The sequence below is a fragment of the Nilaparvata lugens genome, chromosome 10, assembly GCF_014356525.2.
Source record: "Nilaparvata lugens isolate BPH chromosome 10, ASM1435652v1, whole genome shotgun sequence".
NCBI lineage: Eukaryota > Metazoa > Arthropoda > Insecta > Hemiptera > Delphacidae > Nilaparvata > Nilaparvata lugens.
This window is the reverse complement of record NC_052513.1, coordinates 37,076,221-37,096,072: the sequence shown is the minus strand read 5'-3', so window position 1 is coordinate 37,096,072 and position 19,852 is coordinate 37,076,221. Positions and strand designations below refer to the sequence as shown.

The 19,852-nt window shown below is 32.9% G+C and overlaps 1 protein-coding gene across 1 annotated transcript; it reads left to right on the top strand.

Annotated features, from left to right (window-relative positions):
* Positions 1–107: 107 nt before the first annotated feature.
* Positions 108–19,323, top strand: LOC111052146 (pre-piRNA 3'-exonuclease trimmer). Its single transcript, XM_039436011.1, has 10 exons — positions 108–515; positions 1,079–1,313; positions 4,209–4,331; positions 6,270–6,446; positions 9,501–9,705; positions 11,743–11,853; positions 12,142–12,267; positions 15,541–15,643; positions 16,214–16,313; positions 19,273–19,323. The coding sequence occupies exons 1-10, from the start codon at positions 385–387 to the stop codon at positions 19,321–19,323; spliced, it is 1,362 nt and encodes a 453-aa protein (XP_039291945.1). The 5' UTR covers positions 108–384.
* The last annotated feature ends 529 nt before the right edge of the window (positions 19,324–19,852 follow it).

Here is a 19,852-nt window from a genome sequence, read left to right as displayed (position 1 = left end):
TCATTAATTGAAGTCCAGAGTCTAGATGTTTATATGGAAGGCTTCCGTGAATCAACAGTAGATACAGGTGGCAGTTGACAGATAGAGGAAGCTTTTTTGCATGCAGCATAACCTCAAATTTTCAACTTGTGTTTACTGTTTACTGACTTTGTCGGTGATTTCCTTTTTTGATGTTTGTAATTAAAGTTTATGAAATAATAATTAGTTGATTACAGCCAAATAGAGTTTAGAATTTACTCAATAATTCAATACGAATTTTCCTAGTGCTGCTAGCAGTTAACTATCTTATTTTCTTTTGAGTAAGAGTTTTACTGCTCAACTATTTTTGTAGAAGGATAACTTTTCCATGTTTTAACTTAACATTGAGCTATAAAATAGTAAATCATGGAGGACATTACAAAATATAATTATAAGGAAAAATTTTCTGAGATTGAAAAGAGTATAAAAACTGCAAATTTCATTTCAATTGACTCCGAATTCAGTGGAATGGTGTTTGATTCTAAATTTAAGAACAGGTTGGTAAACTTAGTGAAAGGTAATAATATTTTACTTGTCTTTTTTTTATTTCATTAGATATTAAACTTTCTGCTGGAGTTTGATAATTCCGGTATTGAATGCCGTACTGTTTACTATAATTGTACCGTACTATATCGGAATTTTGTTAGACACAGAACTAACTTTTGATAGGTGACAGCTTTGTGTCCAACTACTGTGGGGCCAAGCCACATGAAGCGTTTTTCACAGACGACGGACGTGTCGGAAGGACTGAAAGCTCTCCTATTGGGTGATTATCATCTGATTCCCGAACGCAAACCCAATCAGATGAACATCAACCAATTGGAGATCTTCCTGCCCTGCCGACTCGTCCGTCACCAGGGCAAAGACGCCTATTATGATCTCGCCCTTTTTGCTTTTCAAACTGAGGTAACTCTTCCAATTAAATTAAAATGACGCCATCAATCCCGCAAGTGTTGGTAAAGCCTGAAGAAGAAGATATTAAAGTGTTTCTTCAGTTTCGTTTATACATTTGTCTCACATGTGCAACAGTAATTCTTAATGTTATCCTCTTTGTTTGCAGTTTATTCGATGTGGGCAAAGATCGCTACGAGAAATACAAGAAGAACATTGAAAAGTTCATCGCCCTGCAAGTGGGTATCACGACGTATCACTTCAACCGAGACACCAATGAGTACACGGCCAAAGTCTACAATTTCCACATTTTTCCGCGACACTTCGCCACTGTCGACTCTAGGTTCCTCTGTCAGGCCTCCAGTTGGGCCTTTCTCTCAGAGTTTGATTTCGATTTTAACAAGGTAATTAAAAAAAAGCATGAAGTGTCGTTTGCACAGTCAAAGCTTTAAACTGACTGAATTTAATCATCTAGTGGCTTGAACTCAAAATCAACTAAATCATAAAGAACAAGACTTGATTTGGATTTGATCCAGTTTATAATTGAATTTAGTTTAAACTGACTCTGTGCAATCGGAACTAAGTTTAAATCATTCAAAAGCTTCAATATTGATAAAAATATGATAACATAGATTCTAAAAGGGCTATTTTAACTTCAAAAGGTCTTATTGAGAAAGAAATCGTTGAAAATGTTTAATATGTAACAATATCAAAAATGGGGTTCTTTTGCTAACTTCTTTTACACCTTTGAAACAGTAGAATAGGTCTCATTGATAAAAAAATCGTTGAAAAATTTAAATATTGGTATCAATGTAAAAAAGGCTTTGCAAAGTGATATGCTAACTTCTTCTACACCTTTGAAACAGTACAGTGACAGTGAAAATATAATTACCATAAGTTCTAATGGTATCATTCATACTCATTTGGCAGGGCTAATTGGGCATAGTCCAATCAAAACTCGTGGGATTATAATTATTGTCACTGTCATTGTTGAATCCAGCTCTATTGAGATAGAAACCATTAAATTGTTAAAAAGGTTCGACATCGATAACAATATACTGATAGCTGAACCCCTCTCTTACATTGTAAATAAATGTTTTGAAACAGCTGTATTTCCTGATTCATTCAAAATAGCAAACATTAAACCGATTCTTAAAAAAGGTGATAAAAATAATCCAGGTTACTATAGACCAATAAGCTTAATTAGCAACCTAACCAAAATATTTGAAAAATTATTTAAAAAACGAATAATGAAGTTCATACAAAAAAATAACATTATTAATGAAAACCAATATGGTTTCCAACCTAATAAAAGTACTGAGGATGCGCTAGTGTATTTTGTAAACAATGTAACAGATATGTTAAATTCCAAGAAAAAACCACTTGCAGTCTTCATGGATTTATCTAAGGCTTTCGATACCATACCACATGATAAAATTTGCAACAAATTGGAGAAGTATGGTTTCAGAGGTCATTCATTAAAGTTTATAAGAAGTTACTTGGAAGATAGTTTCCAAATTTTAACAATAAATAACAATAAAAGTATAGAGAAACTGTCATCTTACGGCCTGCCCCAGGGAACTGTTCTCTCACCAATATTTTTCATTCTTTATGTAAATGATTTGCTGAATATTAAGCTAAAGAATGGGAGAATTTCATCTTTTGCTGATGATTCAGTGATTATATTTTCAGAAAATAATTGGAATGATACTTTCATTGTTGCAGAGCAAGATATGAAAATTGTGAAGAACTGGATAGACTCTAATGCTTTGAGTTTAAATGTAGAAAAAACCAATTACATAGCTTTTTCAGCAAATAGAGAGGGTAAACCTAACAATCAATATAAGTTAAAAATCCATTCAAACTGTTCTTCAATAAATCAACCAAACATTAATAGATGTTCCTGCCCTGTTATTAATAGGAAATCAAACCTCAAATATCTTGGTATATGGATCGATGAGTGTCTCAAATGGGACATCCATGTTAACTTCCTATGTAAGAGACTAAAATACCTATCTTATAAATTTTATAAATTGAAAAATGTGCTATCTTTCTCAGAATGCAAACAGGTATATACGGCACTAGTAGAATCCCTAATGCGATATGGTTTAATAGTTTGGGGTGGGACTTTCGATACCCATATTAAAAACATTTTTCTAATACAAAAATTCATCATAAAGACAATTTTAAAGAAACCTAGAACTTATGATAGTAAGATTTTGTTCAGTGAATTTGATGTTAAAACTATACGACAGTTATATCTTAGTTGCATAACAAATTACAGTTTCAAATACGAGCATAATTTCCCTCTAGCCGATGACATAAATTATAATCTTAGACCTAATACAATAAGAAAATATGAAATATATAACACCAACTCAGCTCTTCTTAGAAGGCAACTTTACTACATTAGCAGTAAATTCATAAATATACTAGAAAGTGAATTTCCACTTAATAATTTCCGAAATAATAAACACAGAAAAAGAGCCATAGAGGCATGGCTAAACTTGAATTATTTCCAATCGTTGACTTTTATACAATAATCAACTTCATATTATAAATTATATTTTCGAACACTTCATACGCTAGATTTCAAGTTTATATATTACATCCCTGATTAAGCTGATTTACGACTCACATTGGCGCACAAGGAATCTTCCTTTTGCCGGTGTTTTTGCCTCACCTACTGTACTTATGCATGTGATCATAAATTGAATTTTCATTTTAAAACTATTGTTTGTAATGTAAAGGATATCATTTCGTTATTATATTCAATTAAATAAATGTATGTATCTTGATTTAAGTGCAGTAGCATATACTTATATTTATTTTTTTTTGTAAAGCTTTTTTGTATTTTGTTTTTGGCAAAAAAAAAATAAATTCATTCAATTCATTCATTCATATCTGAAAAAGAGGTACTCAAATCCCAATTACATTCAATCCAATTTACACCTTTGAAACAGTAGAAAAGTCATATCGAGAAAGAACCCATTAAATAGTTAAGAAGGTTTATTATGGATAAAAAAATAATCCCAAAGTAGATATTATGTAGAATCATTTTGTAAGTCTTCTTTTGTATTGTTTTTGATTTGTGAATAAATTATTCGATTTGAAAGAAAAACTTTTGATACAGTAGAGATAGTCTTATCAACTCATGAGTACCCGAGAAGTGAATTCAATTCAATTGAAATATTTTTATTCAACAGCAAATTGAAGCTCAATTCAACATTTGTTTTCATATTTATGTCTTGTGTTTCATCTGTTTATGTGTTTTATGTCGTGTATTTTATGTGTTATAGTGTGTGAGAGATGGCCTACCTTTTCTGAATAGTGAACAAGAGGAGCAACTAAAGGAAGACCTGAAGAGTGACATGCTTCTCATAGTAGAAGACAATCTTTCAATATCAATGGATAACGAAAGGGTATTAAGATATTATTTATTCTCTATTTTTCATCTCTAATCCCAATAAACTTGGAAGTAGATGAAGGGCCGGTTTCCGAGCTCGGGATTTAGCTAAGTGCTAGACTTTAAACAGCTGGAGTCAGTAGTAAATTGGCTTTCCAAAACGAGGCGTAGTTGCAGTCCACGTTTAAATTAAATTTCATAAAACTAGAAAATTGAACACGAAATGAAATAAAAAGAAAATAGTGTAAAGTTCAGCTATTTTGTATTATTTAGGAATGTTTCATTTCGTCAAGGAAAAACGTTTCCAATTATAGAAATGAGAAAATAAAGATTATCATAAGAATTGCGACTACGCCCCGTTTCGGAAAGCTAATTTTCTGACTCCAGCTGTTTAAAGTCTAGAACTTGGCTAGATCCCGAGCTCGGAAACCGGCCCTTAAAAAAAACCAATAGATTATCGCTTTCTTGATGTTGTAGCTCTATTTTCTACTTTCGAATGCTTTCATCAATAAACTTCAAATTTCCAACATAAATTTGTTTGAACCGTTATACACATCAAGTTTGTTGAACAATAAGATTGATTAACACCCTTATCTTTTATAAGGCGAGAAAAGATACGTGCTTAATAGAACCATATTCCATTTATGCTATAGATAGAACCAATAATCACGGAATAAGAAAATAATTATGAAAGTTCAAGTTATATGGAATACTGTAAATCGATTCCAACCGGAGATTTTAATAGAACATGTGGCAGAATATCAGCGGTATTTTGAGCGAGTTCTTTATTCGGGGGTGACTCTAGTGAATGTATATAAATTGAACTGGAATAGTAAATATGTTTTTGTTCTTGTGCATTCAGACTTATGCGCCACGAACACGCGCATTTCACTTTCCATCAGCTGATGCTATTGTTATAATATCAGTATCTTACTGTTTCCGTACAAATACAGAGGTCTCTCCCTGGGGTAACTCGCTGAAGGAAATTAAAAGAATTTATCCTTGGAAAAACAGCTGATAATTTCGTCGTCTGCTGATGATGGAAGTGAGTGAGCGAGTTCATGTGTGTGGGACTGTGTGAAAATTATGACTCAGCTGTTGAACTTTTGTAATCATTCAATCGGGTACTTAGTGCCGGTTGTACAAGAGCAGGTTAAATTTTAATCCTGATTAATTCCAGTCCATCTGAAAAGCTATCTTTTTGAAATGGTCTTCTCGATTTGGATTAAAATTTAACAAGCTTTTGTGAGAGAAATTTTTGCATTCCTCTGGGAATTAATCTCAATCCACTGTGATTAGATAGAACCTTTCTGTATGAACTATAAATATAGGCCTATTATAATTTCTTCTTTCATAATACATTTTATTTATTTATTTATTCGTGGATACAATATTACAAATCATATAAAATAATATGATTGGGTAGGAACAACAGGCTTAGCCCAAAACTATTCCATTCCAAAATTTTGATAATGTTACATGTCCATAAAAATAGGTTATGTTTCTACTGTAAATAGTTCAAGCTCAATTTTCGTCCAAAAATAAATATAAGATGCAAATTTTGAATTTAGAAGAATTAAAACACCAAACGAAAGTAAAATATTACACTTAATTATCACTGCACATTAATTGATTAAGTTATTTTATACAATTTTGAAGCCATAAATACACACAAATTCTCACTAAGAACTTATATGCTTTTGTACTCCAGAGCGGAGCTCGGTGCCCCGATATTAATTAGTTAATGGGCCTCACGAATGTTATATATCATCCGGAATCGACAGTTAAACATGTCCTTTCGATATCCGTACCACGGATTAAAGAAACGTAGATTCTCTTCTCTCTGGCCGTACTAATGAAGTGAAGGAACTAATCAGATATTCAAGTATTTTATTTCTATTAGATTTTATTTGTCTTTCAGTGATTTTAATCAATTTTTGATTGTATTCTATAGACTCTACAGAGGGAACGATCACGTGTTGGAGAGTGGCTGCTTGAAGATAGCAAAGAGCAGGAGACGATGACAATTAGCTACGGTCTGCTCAAAAATGACGAGGCGCTTTTCTACTATTTTCAAAAGGAGATCAGACATAATTACGACAACGTGTGGACCAAAATTCTCGATCAAGATGTGAGTGTTTCTTCAAAATTTTGTGAATCCCACCTCTGATTTTAACTGTTCTCTTCACTTATGTACGAGGGTCATTTTTCAACCTTCGATTGGCCATAAACAAAAGACGAATGTATATAGAAGAATAATTCTACAGATGGAAATTACTGAGATGATTCCCGGGCTGACAAATAATTTTTGAATAGTAGCGCTCATCTAATTTCCATCTAGCTGTTTACCCTGTTGTCAATATTTTGCAGTAGTAGAAGTCTTCGGGGTGAATTACAGCATTTAATTTGGATTTTCGTTTAATAATAATTAGAAGAATAATTATTTCACTTGAAGTAATTACACTCTTATGATTATTCTTCAAAATAATCGCCGTGAATGTTGAGACATTTGTTATACCAGTGTGGACCAGCCTACCAAAACCCTCTTCATCAATTGCTGCCGCCAAATGAGTTGAAGTATGACGTTGTTTTGGAGCTCCTCGACAGTTTGTAAGCTTTGTCCTCAAAATCATGACTTGAGTTTTGGGAGAAGGTATAAGCATAGAGAAACAATAGCATAAGTAGATATCCCATGGTATAGGGCGTTTGTGTCGCAATTTTCAATGCTATCTCAAGCCGATAGTCCACGTAGTTCTTTCCTGTGAAGCTGTGTGACGCTGGTAGTCTCTCATATTGTGCCGTTCATACACTCTCACCCAAACAAATCAGTAAAAGTCGACGGGTTACCTGCTATCCTATAATAGTGGTATTGTCAACATCAACGTCATATTCTTTCAATTATGAAGAAATACCGCAACATCTCCTCCAATGCAATCAAATTAGAAAAGAGAATAGTGAAAAATAAAAAAATATATTCATAGAATAATGCTGGATTTCCACATTAAATCAATCAGTATCAGAGTAGGTGACTGTCAATAGACACGAATAGCAACACCAATCAAATACTGTCTTTATAACATGTTTCTTTTATTGAATTGATTGATACAATAAGTACATCATTCAAATGATAGGAAGAGAAAAAAGGTTACCTTGTGCTATTCCTCTCCCAAATTTAGATAAGGTTACACCATAGAGAAACAAGAGCGAAAGTAGATATCCCATGGTATAGGGCGTTTGTTTCGCAATTTTCAATGTTATCTCAAGCCGATAGTCCACCTAGTTCTTTCCCGTGAAGCTGTGTGACGCTGGTAGTCTCTCATATTGTGCCGTTCATACACTCTCACCCAAACTTATCAGTAAAAGTCGACAATAAACGACAGAAATCGACAAGAATCGTCTTGAGTTAGCAGTAAAAGTTGCGACATAAACGCCCTATACCATGGGATATCTAATTACGCTATTGTTTCTCTATGGTATAAGCTACTAGTGGCCAAGTCAGGTTTGTATGGTGTATGATCAAAATTATCCCATCTTGTATGCTGGAGCCTATTGTGTGGTCGCACCAGCACTGCGAGGCCTAGTTGTCATGGATCATAACAATTACGGAAGTCTTTTAAACTGAAGCCTCTAATTTTTTGACACTAGTCACACACAATTTCATCACTCATTATGTTTCCTGCGTGAACTGGAATAATTCTTCGTTAGCTTTATTCTGAACTATAGCCTCTTGCTTGCACAATGAATAACGCTATGCAACTAGCACTTGGCGAGAGGATCGATTGCGTCAGCCATGTTTTGGGATCCATAACTCGACAACAATTGACGATCTAACCGCACCTATCACAGGGTGTTTGATTGATTGATTGAGTACTTCATTTATGTAGATTACAATATATACTGTCTTATACACTTATATACAATAGCTTACAATACAGCAAAATTATAGATGAATTCACATAATATAGACTAAAAAAATAATTATTGAACTGTATATGATATGAAAAAGCAATTTGTAATATAATAACTATATTGTTATGCATCTACATAAATTGGCGGAGCTTTGGACATATCAATGTCCATTCCTCGGAAAGAATATTAAAAATATCCTCCCCACTAACTCTCTACCAAAGGTGTTTGGTGGGAATAACAAACTATTCAGCTCTGTGAAAAATACCCCCCTTCCGCTTGTCTGTGTCTTATGATATGTGATCGTAGGTTGAAAAAAATGACCCCAGTACAATTCATTCACTGAAAACTTCAGGTTATCGTTAGTGATTTTTTTTTCAAACTCATAAATACATGTACAGAAAATCAAAATAGAGTCTAGCATGACAAAATACGATAATTCAACCAAAATTCAACAATAGATTGTAAGTGAAAAAAGTAAGGGACGTGTCTTATTAGAATTTCTTCAAGGGGCCTCGATACACTTATATAGGGATCAGAGCGGTCTTAGGTACCTACAGGTTGGCAAAAATTATTAAAACAGCTCAATATTTCTCTATCCTGTATATTCTTACAAGACTGTTTTAATCGCTGCACAAAGGATAGCGTGGTGTGCTATGTTTCCAGTCTAAAATTATGTTACCCATGAAATAGATGTTCTCAATCATGTATGATTTATGAGTTTATATGTCTGTTATGTTATTTATTTATCACATTGTGTACAAATAATTAACATGAGGAAAGGGACAACAGACTCATGCCCAAAACTGTCCCATTTACAATTTATACTATACTGTCCAAATCAAAATGTTGGTTATGCCACTTTCACTTTTCAAAAAACCATTTTATTCACGCTCTTCAATACTCATATATACTTATATTGTTGTTATGTAGGTTTGTTATAAGTTTAGGCTATATTGTTGGATTTAGTCTGTGTGTTAGAATTCTATGAGTTTCGTTGTTGGTTATCCATCTTGTTTTCACTATTATTATTACTATCGTATTTCATAAAACTTTTAAGTGAAAAAGCACTCACATTTTTTGATGTGGCGACGTCCGTTTCGTGCTGGTATTGCACAATTTCAAGCCAAACCATGAGTTTATATATGTATTGAGCTTAATATGACAAGTGTCACTGCTAGTTTGTAATAACCTATGACATGTGAAATAAAACCTACTATATTTTGTTGTGTCAATGTTGATTATAATCGTCGTCTGTCTCTCTCTCTCTATTGCACAGATAGAGGTGCGCAAAGTGAGCCGAGAAGAGAGAGAGCGACTGGAGAGAGAGGACAAGAATGGACTGGATGAGTGGATAGTTGATACGATGCTTGGATTCACCAAAGTTTTCAGGCTGCTGGTTGATGCTAAGAAACCTATTGTGGGACACAATCTGATGCTCGATCTGATGATACTTTATAACCAGTTTCACAAGCCTCTACCAAGTAAGTTTATATTATTTTATTGAAAAAAAAGAATTATTGTACCCTTTAAAATGAATAAAATAATAAAACAAGAATACAAATTGTAATGTAACTACTAGTTTCGGTATTTTAAAGGGTACTATAATTCTATTTTATAAATACAAGAAAGTAGCCCTTAATTCATACATTTAAAAAAAAATATTTTTTTCAACTTATATCCTTTATAATATTATAGACTAGCTGGTAACCCGTGCTCCGCAAGGGAATAATTTTTAACTTGACAAAATGAAAACTTGACCTACTGAAATCTTGAAGAGTTTAAAATAGGTCTACAACCAACCATGATAAATTAAGAATCTATATTAAATGCAAAATGTCAAGTTAATCAGTCCAGTAGTTCAGACGTGATGATGCGTCATTCGTCAATTTCCTATCCCTACGGCTTTAATCCGGTTCTCTCCCTTAATATTTTATAGATGAGATAATTTAGTACCTGTGAACCTACTTGGAGTATTTAGTTATAATAATGTGAAATTTTTTCTATGTTTAGTTTTGAAGCATCTAAATTTGAAAATCCACTTTGTGAAAATACTTGAGGACTGAAATTTTTGTGTATTGAAGAACTACAAGACATAACCTGTTTCGGACTATTTGTTATCTAAATTTTGGAGAGGAATAGCACAAGGTTACCTTATTTTTCCTCTCCCTATCATTTTGATAATTTTGGTACTTATAGTATAAATAAATATTGCATAATTTTTTTATTTAATCATTCAGAATTACACAACTTACAGAAAAGTATCACAGGCTTAGACTACGCCCAAAACTTTATTTATTTATTTATTTACAATGCAAATGACACTAATGTAATAACATTGAAAGATAAAATAATAAGATAGTCCTTGTGCTATTTTTCTTCCAAATTTATATGTGAAAAAGTCCGAAATAAGGTTAGAATTTAGAAATAAAAGGTTCCAATTCTAATTTATATAACAGTACAAATGTAGCTAGGTGATGTGACACTTAACATCATCATTTGTCCGTGAGTCGATTATGTGAATAATGTACAGTTTCTCTGATAAACGAGACGAGGTGTGTGCATTTTGATTTGTGAAGTCGGGAGCACAGCTTACAAAGACGTACAAATTCCACTAGCTCTTGTTCATCATCCTTTTCATTCAGAGAATTGTATAGTCTTGTATAATTTTCATACTTATCAATTTATTAACTTATTGAAAAGTCAGTGCGAGAAGATTTAAATGTAATTTTCTCAAAACGGCTTCAATTTCAATATTGAGGTCCACGTTATAATGGCAGTGGAGAAAGATGGTAGAACAGCGTTGCCGATTCTCTGCCTCATCACTGCCTTCTATAGAGGATAGCTGTTACCAGTATTCATGATGTATGAATTTAATTTGCTGGAGAATCCGTTTACTTGCACTGTGAGGCCGAGTTGTCATGAATCACAACGATTCCGTATTTCATTTCAACTGACTTCATTCTTGTTCAAAATAATCTATTATATTCTATTCATCGAGAAAATATATTTTTCTATTATTAAATAATAAATTTCCATAATTGAGATTAAGCAAAATATTCTGTTGATTAATTATATTTCTAGATTGTTAAAAACAATCCGATCTGGTAACGTTTGCGGAGCTAGAAAGGGATAGCGTTATTTGATTTGTAGTATGAAAGACAAGGATAGCAACACCAATGTTAATCAAATACTACCATTATAACGTGGACCTCACGATAATTTCAAATACTACTCCAATTATGATATTTGTTTTCCATACATGCATCTGCACATGTAGGCTATAAATAATATTGTATAATAATACTCATCAATATAGAAAAATACAATTTGAAGATGAAAAAGCAATGAGAGAATACTCGTTTATTGAAAATGTGTAAATTCATCATTATTTTGATTTATATTTCTGGGGCTACTCAATATTCTTTCCCAATGAATGAATTAACTAGTAGTCTATTCTTATAGTCTTCAACTTATACATAAAATAAGCTCAACTTTTGAAATCCGCCCTTTATTTTCAGATAGTTATACAACGTTCAAGAAGAAGATAACTGAATTGTTCCCAATTGTCTACGACACAAAATTCATCAGTTACCGCTTCAAGAAGAATTTGGAATTTTTATATGGAGAGATTGATTGATAATGGCGTAACAACTAAAACTAGTTAATTTTCCAATAAATAAGTGGTTGTGACAATTTCAAGTAGTCTCTTCAAAATTTGAAATCTATGCGCTTGCCTTAATTTATTTCGGCCTAATTCAAGTGTAATTGAAATTCTTGGGCCAAGGTAAGTCTGTAATTGATCAAATCTATGATCTTTTTATTTAAATGTTAATGAGAATAAGTTGCAATGTTGGTTTCAATGAGTTTCAAAGGTTTGGGTTTGAAATTTACTTTCAATCGGTATATTTTTGTTGCAGATGCCTTGACATCGAATGTTTTGAAGCCATTGTATGAATACTTCAAAAACACAAAAATAACGAATCCACTGCTTGCTTATGCCCCTGAAGTTTCAATTGATGCTGCTGACCAGTCACAAATTGATGGTGAGTTTTTTAGATTTTCAATATTTTTTATGTTTTCAAGTATCTTCATTTTAAGCCGATCTCCTGGTGACAAATGATTTTGTCGGAGAAGGCTTAGTTATTGAAATTGTGCTAGACCCTGAGATCTGCGGATTTTTATCTGATCAATAATGTGATCCTAATTCTAGTGGTTTGAGGGTCTTGGAATTAAAAACATAGATATGCGGTTGACTGACTGCTCTTATAATAATGAGAATAATATAGAGAATATTACAAAATACATCTTTACATGGATAATCTAATAATCAATCTGTCTTTAAGAGACCGAATACACATGTCTTTAAGAGACCAAATACTCATGTCTTTAAGAGACCAAATACAATATGTCTTTAAGAGACCAAATTTACGGGGCACATCTGATATTGTAGTGGGGGTATCAAGTACTTATCTAAGATCTGTCGTCCTCGAGTCCGGTGTCCAAAGGGTGATGGGTGAGGATGAAGGGTGATGGCCTCCAGGCATCGGGCTAATGGTGTCAGATCGAAGATCGTCTTTCAGCCCCGCACGGCAAGGTCAGATGTCCGATATCACCGGCCATCTCGGTCGGCGAATTCGTAAGCCCTCGTTTGACAGCAAGGCATATTTACAGCACGATCCTCGAATGAGTATTCAAGAATACACACGCACAATAAAAAACCTGCAACACAAGTCACAACTACTTAGTAATGCTAGAATAAATAACATACTAAATATTGCATTCAATGAATGATTTCTCAAGAAATCATCTAATGAATACAATACATACAATTTTACATTAAATATAAAATTAGAGGAATATTATAGGTTTTAATTGTAGACTTTGAAATCTATAATGAATGGGATTATGAAAAGAAATTACTTGTTAAAAGAATGATGAACAAACAATTACAGAGTTACAGTTGATGTACAACCAGTTAGTATTTCAAACTTTACTCACGATTACAAAAGGTCAGAGATATAAATGACTCTACCAATAAAATAAAGAATAGGAAGATACTCCATTTAGTATCACTTCCTTTTACATTAGTATATTGTCATACATCTCAGATGTAAGACTACAAAATTGAGTTATAAAATATTTGAAAACGAAGAATTGTTAAATCAGGTGTTAAATCAGGGGTTGTTACCTATAATATCAAAATTATCAAAATAAAGACAATACAACAATACTATAAAATATTCATTACTCACCCTTAAATGGGTTTTCGACTGTCACTAATCCATAGCCTACAATAATAATAAAGTGCAGCAGTCAACCGCTCTGAATGGAAATTAACTATGCCATTAATAATTTAATAAAAGGATTAGCGATTTCAAAACTGATGGGATAAATGATTCCCAATAATATAATTTTAGACTCCAGGAGAGAACGAAAAACTGTCTGGAAGAGACATTATTCAATCACGCCAATAAATAATTAAGCTCAGAAAACATGTCTGTACTCTACAGAAGATAAAAGCGGTCTCCTGTTCAGGTCTCCAAGTCGAACGAATCAGGATCAAAAATAGGTATCAGGGCTGGCAATATTATGCATAAGAAAATACCAAATTACAAAGGACGTGGTGGGGACAACAATAATTTCCCTCAATAGAACGAGAAAGGAATACAACTAACAAAGACAGAATACAGGAAAATTCCCTCAGTCAAAGTAGAAGACTCAGCAATAGAATGGACGTTCAACTGATTTTTTATGATGATTTTGCGTTTACAACAATTCTAAGTACTCTAGGAAAACGTTTGAAAACAATAGAGGAAATATCAGAATTTAATTACGTAATGCGCGGAATGACATCATGAAACTACTCCGATACCGTGAGAAAATCACAACGTTAATCCAGCACTCTAATAAAATTGTATCTTGGAAAAGTTATAATTTCGAAAAAATAAATAAATTTTGGCACAATTTAAGTACTATTCAACTTACAAGAGCAGATTAAGGTAGGTAGACCTACAATTATGAAGATCTATTGTATAATTCAACTGTTAATCAATTCAACTATTTATTATTCAACTATTATTATTATTATTCATAAATTCATATATTAAACTTACAAGAGCAGATTAAGCTAGGTAGACCTACAATTATGAAGATCTATTTTATAAATCAACTATTTATTATTCATAAATTCAACTATTCAATTTACAAGAGCAGAAGCTAGATAGATTATTATGAAGATCTATTGTATAATTCAACTATTTATTATTCAACTATTATTATTCATTAATTCAACTATTTAACTTACAAGAGCAGATTAAGCTAGGTAGGCCTACAGTAACTATATAACCACAGTATGGCCTTTGACTGTCACGTGGTACAAATCCGCCATTAACATTCAAAACAAACTTCATAGTCCTATATTATTGCATGGGAAATTCGGAACTTATCACTTATTTTACCTATTGGAAACATATTTTAAACTTCTGATGAGTTTGATATAACATTTACGAAGGGAAATTGATTATACTTCAATATAGACCAATAAAGTTTATATAGTTACTGCAGGTAGACCTACATTTATGAAGACCAACTGTATAAAGTTACTCTATTTAGTAACTGTAGGTAGATCCAAGCTATAATCTAGCAGACTCATATTATTCAAAGAATTAAAAGTTTTGCACTATAGTGAGATTTACTTTTTAGAGACAGTGGAAATGATATGACGGCATAGTTGCCACGTTTATTTTTCCACCGCCTTCTATAGTAGATAACTATTGACCAAGTCATCCCAGTATAATATTGTCCAATGTAATATTAATAGAGTTGATTCTTGTTAATGAAGATCAATATTAGAACTCAAAAATATTATATTAACCTTTATAACATTTATTTTTCCTTGATTTGGTACTAATTTTTCATATTTGAGATTGAATATTGTGGTAGTTCATTATATTCCCCCATAGCCCACAAACTATTTGGCAACGGAGCGGAGTTGGAAAAGGATAGAGCTATCTGCTTTGTCTAATGAGAGACAGAAAAGTAAATCAATGTTTATTAGATGCTGTAAATCATCTCGAAGACTTCTGCTACTTCAAATATTGACAACAGGGTTAACAGCTAGATGGAAATACATAAAAATCTGTTAACTCTGTTGTCAATATTTGCAGTAGCAGAAGTCTTCGGGGTGATTTACAACATTTAATTCGAATTTTCGTTTAATAATTATTCATTGATTAGCATTTGAACAAATGCAATTTCTAATTTATTTCCATCTGTAAATAAAATCGAGTTGATTGATTTTTTCGTTCTATTTTCAGCAAAACTAAAGTCATCCTACCACATGGCGGGGTGGGACTCCTATGTGACTGGCTACTGTTTCATTATGATGGGTCATTATTTTGCTACATTGAAATATGGAGCGTAAGTTCTCTATAATAATATCATCTACAATATAATAATCAATTGATCTACAATTCCACATAGTTGAACAAGATAAACATTGAGAAGTACCAATTTTAACATATATTTCCATTTTTCACAATATATTCCAACTTTGAAGTAATTTTCAAGTGAATTACAAAATAAACAACGTTAAATAAATACTATCACTTAGTAAAAAAAAGATTGTATGCTTCATATAGATTTGAAAACTACTTTATTAATCGGGATGATTTTTTGGGAGTACGTTGGTGCTGGTGGTTTTTAAGGATATTTTGAATTTTAAGTGTGTTTTATAAGGGTTTGTAGTTGTAATCAAAGCAAAGCAAGATCTTACCCAAGATCTTCTAATCCTATACGTTTCTATCTTATAATCTTATACACAATATTGTATGAGATCTATGTGGGAACCATAGGCTCAAGAAATAAAACTATCTTGTTCAGTATAGAATTTCCACATTTACTACTTTACTCAATCTTATTGATCAATAGTTTGATGCGGATAACATTAGAATATAATATTAATAATTGTATTGTTATCATAATTTTCAGAGAGGGTATAAAGCGGCCACTAAGCAGCACCGAACATATCAGTGGAGTCTCGGAGTGGAGGTGTAAAGTCAATGTTATCAGAGCTTCCATCAATCACATTGTAAGTCAATCAAAATCATTCTTTTTCAATCAATTAACAGTTCATAGCGAATCTATAACAGTGGCGTAACGTGTCGCAGGGTTTTGTAGTAATAGAGACCATCCCGGATTATAATTGAGATTGGTATCACTGCTTCAGTCCACACTAATACAGATTTCGTTTTTCTAAACTAGTTTGTTACTTTGTTTTAATTCCCTGGTTCACATTCATGCTGACTTCGTATTCTCCAATCTAGTCTGCAACTGTAAGTTGAATACTTTAACAGTAACATACTATATTAAAGAGAACGAAACCAGAATTGATGTGAACCAGGGAAATATATATTGCGGCATCCACATGTTGGCCCAGTCGCTGGCCCTGTGAACAGTGCCCAAAGAAGGCCAGCGTTGGCAAACCACCCATCCACACACTGGCGCTGGTCGACATTGGCCTTCATTGGGCCAACGTGTGGATGCGGCTTCAGATATGTTTCCCTGGTTAACATTAATTCAGGTTTCGTTTTCTTCAATCTAGTTTATTACTGTTAGTTAACCATGAGCATGTATAGTGTAACTATGAATCTAGAGAGCTACAGATGGCTAAGAGTTAGCACATTTTCAATGTACTTTCCAGGAGTCACATTAATGCCTTTTTTGTTTTCTTCATCTAGTCTATCACAATAAGCATATATCTACAATCTGTTTCTATGGTTCACATTAATGCTGATTTCCTTTTCTTTAATTTAGTTTGTTACTACTAGTTAGCTAATTTTCAATATACTTTCCATTGTTCACATTAATGTCGATTTCGTTTTCCTCATTCAGTCTGTGACTATAAGCTTATCTAGGCTACTATCTGTTTTTATGTTTCACATTAATGTCGATTTTCCCCCCCATTTAGTCTGTGATTGTAAGCTCATCAATAATCTGTTTCTATGGTTCACACTAAATCCGATTACGTTTTCTTCAATCTAGTTTGTTACTATAAGCTTATTATCTATGTGTTTCCGTGGTACACATTAATGCCGATTTCATTTTTCCTATTTATTTTGTGATTGTAAGTTTATCTAAATCTGTTTCTATGGTTCATACTAAATATCGGGGCACCGAGCTTCGCTCGTTATTTTTATTTATTAATAAACAGAACACAATTCTCTAAAATTATCGTGTTCATATTTTACAACTGGGTATACGTGAGCTTATGAATTTCGGTAATTCGTTATTTTGATTTTCCACAGAATCATTCGCTCACTTTCTACTATCCACAGACGACGAAAGTCTCAGCTGTTTCAGCCAAGGATGAATTATCCTTTCAATGACGTTCAGCTAGTTTTCCCAAGGATGAGACCTAGTGCAATCGAATTTTTATATCATTTCAATTCAATTCAATTCAATTCAATTTATTTCACCAAAACACAAAAACTTTACAAAGATGTGACAATCAGAAAAAAAACAATAATTATTATTCTAAATATCTATATCATCTAACTGTAAAATACGGCTGGAGGTGAAGAACTACTGGCATAAGTGAAACACTTGTTCGCCAGTAGGAGTAGAGACTTGACTGTTTCTAAATCTTAAGCTAATAATTTAAAATGGAATCTTTTTATTCAAACAATGGTAAGTATATTTAAAATAAATGCTATTAATTGTGAATTAATCTAGACAAGAATGAATAGTTTTAAAAGCTGAAAAAATTTTTAAACTCATAAAATATTAAGATGGAAATAATAGTTGTGAAGTATCCAGTTTTTAATATTTATTGGTACAAACTTAATAGGTACACCGATGAGCTCGTTCGGGATGCAGTTTACAATCTTTGGAGCGATGTATACCAGCTGCTTACGAATAACCGTTAAATTCGAATCATAAGTAACATATCTATGTAGATTGTATCTTGTTCTATGAGTTACATTGATTCTTGAAAATGAGCTTCTATGTTTATTGAAATATTTAAATATGCTAAGCACATAGAGTTGACGGATTGACATGACTCTCAATTCACTGAATGCAATTTTTGAGGGGAACAATATGGGTTTATTTAATATGGTTTTTATGATCATTTTCTGTATAATGAATAGTGGTAACAAAAGAGTGTCATAAGTACCACCCCAAACCGCCAAGCCATAATTTAATAGAGATTGTACAATTGCAAAATAAAGCATTCTCGACTTTGATAAATCAAGTATTGACCTCAACTTATAAAAATTATAGGAGACAAACCTTCATTTACAAAATGTTACTTTGAATGCAAACACTTCTTAGATGAACTACAAAGATAAAGTGGAATAGTATTTACTATTGGTATCGGGACTATACAGGGCCGTCGACAGGGGGGGGGGGGCTGAGGGGGCAAATGCACAGGGGCCCGGGCATCAAGGGGCGCAACCCTCCACCTCCCAATCACTCCCCTACCCCTTTGGGGTCCCGAGTCCGAGGTGGTATACTGCACAGGGGCCCATAAATTCTCTCGACAGCCCTGACAACATAGATGATAAAAAATCACAGAAGGTGAATAAATTCTCTCGACGGCCCTGACAACATAGATTATACAAATTCACAGAAGGTGATTAAGTAGCCTACTAAAGTGTATGAAAACATCAAAAATCTTATGTTGCCTGCTGCAAATGGACGCATCGTTGAAAGATTCTTATTTCTTTTTACTTATTGGACGAATCCGTTCAACAACATTCTAATGAAAAATGCAACCAGAAGATCTTGCAGTTCGGTGAAAAAAATCACACAATCCCTGGCCTGTAAAATATAAAATATACAGATGAGAAATTAACTTTACAGTACAGTAAAACTTCTATAATTCGTTATTCTCTATAATTTGTTGTGGAAGCTCAGTCATTTAGCTCGTAGTAGAGCAAAGTATTTCGGTCGCCTGGATCATTCATAGAAAAATCGAGCACTGTGTTATCTATAGAAATATATTATCTAGGTTATCTATTTTACCGTAATTGAAAAATAAATTGCAGATAGGCCTACCTATGTACGGCTACTTACCATCCAGTATGCGAAAACCATGAAGACCCAGAAAATTTTGACAGAAGTCTCCACACCAATCATCCACATGATGATCCCAATCATTTGAAAGGTGAAGATCTTTCCAGGTCCCTGTGAGTAATGCACTTGATTTGATACAGTGTCTGAATAAAGAAATTAGTGATTTAAATTCATAACCTACATTTTATAAAGTAGATCCGCTATCCAACTATTAGTTTAAGGTTTGTTGTAAATAATTCACTCTATCTGAGAACTGTACATAATATCAATACTTAGTCGAATTATCCAACATTAATAATGCGTTATCAAATCAGTAGAATCATCAAATAGTCTGTTCATGATTCTATGATGTAGAGATGTAGAGATAGATTTCAAATGAATAAATTCAAACAATAGCAAAAATTATAAAAACTTTACACATCCATGTGAAAAATTTTGAGAACGGAGGAATTTTGTTTTGTTAACAGTAGACTAAGCTATGAATGTGACCTGGAGTTGAGTTTTGGACGTTGAGCAGAGCAGACGTGCTATCTTATCGCTCTGAACGGCCTC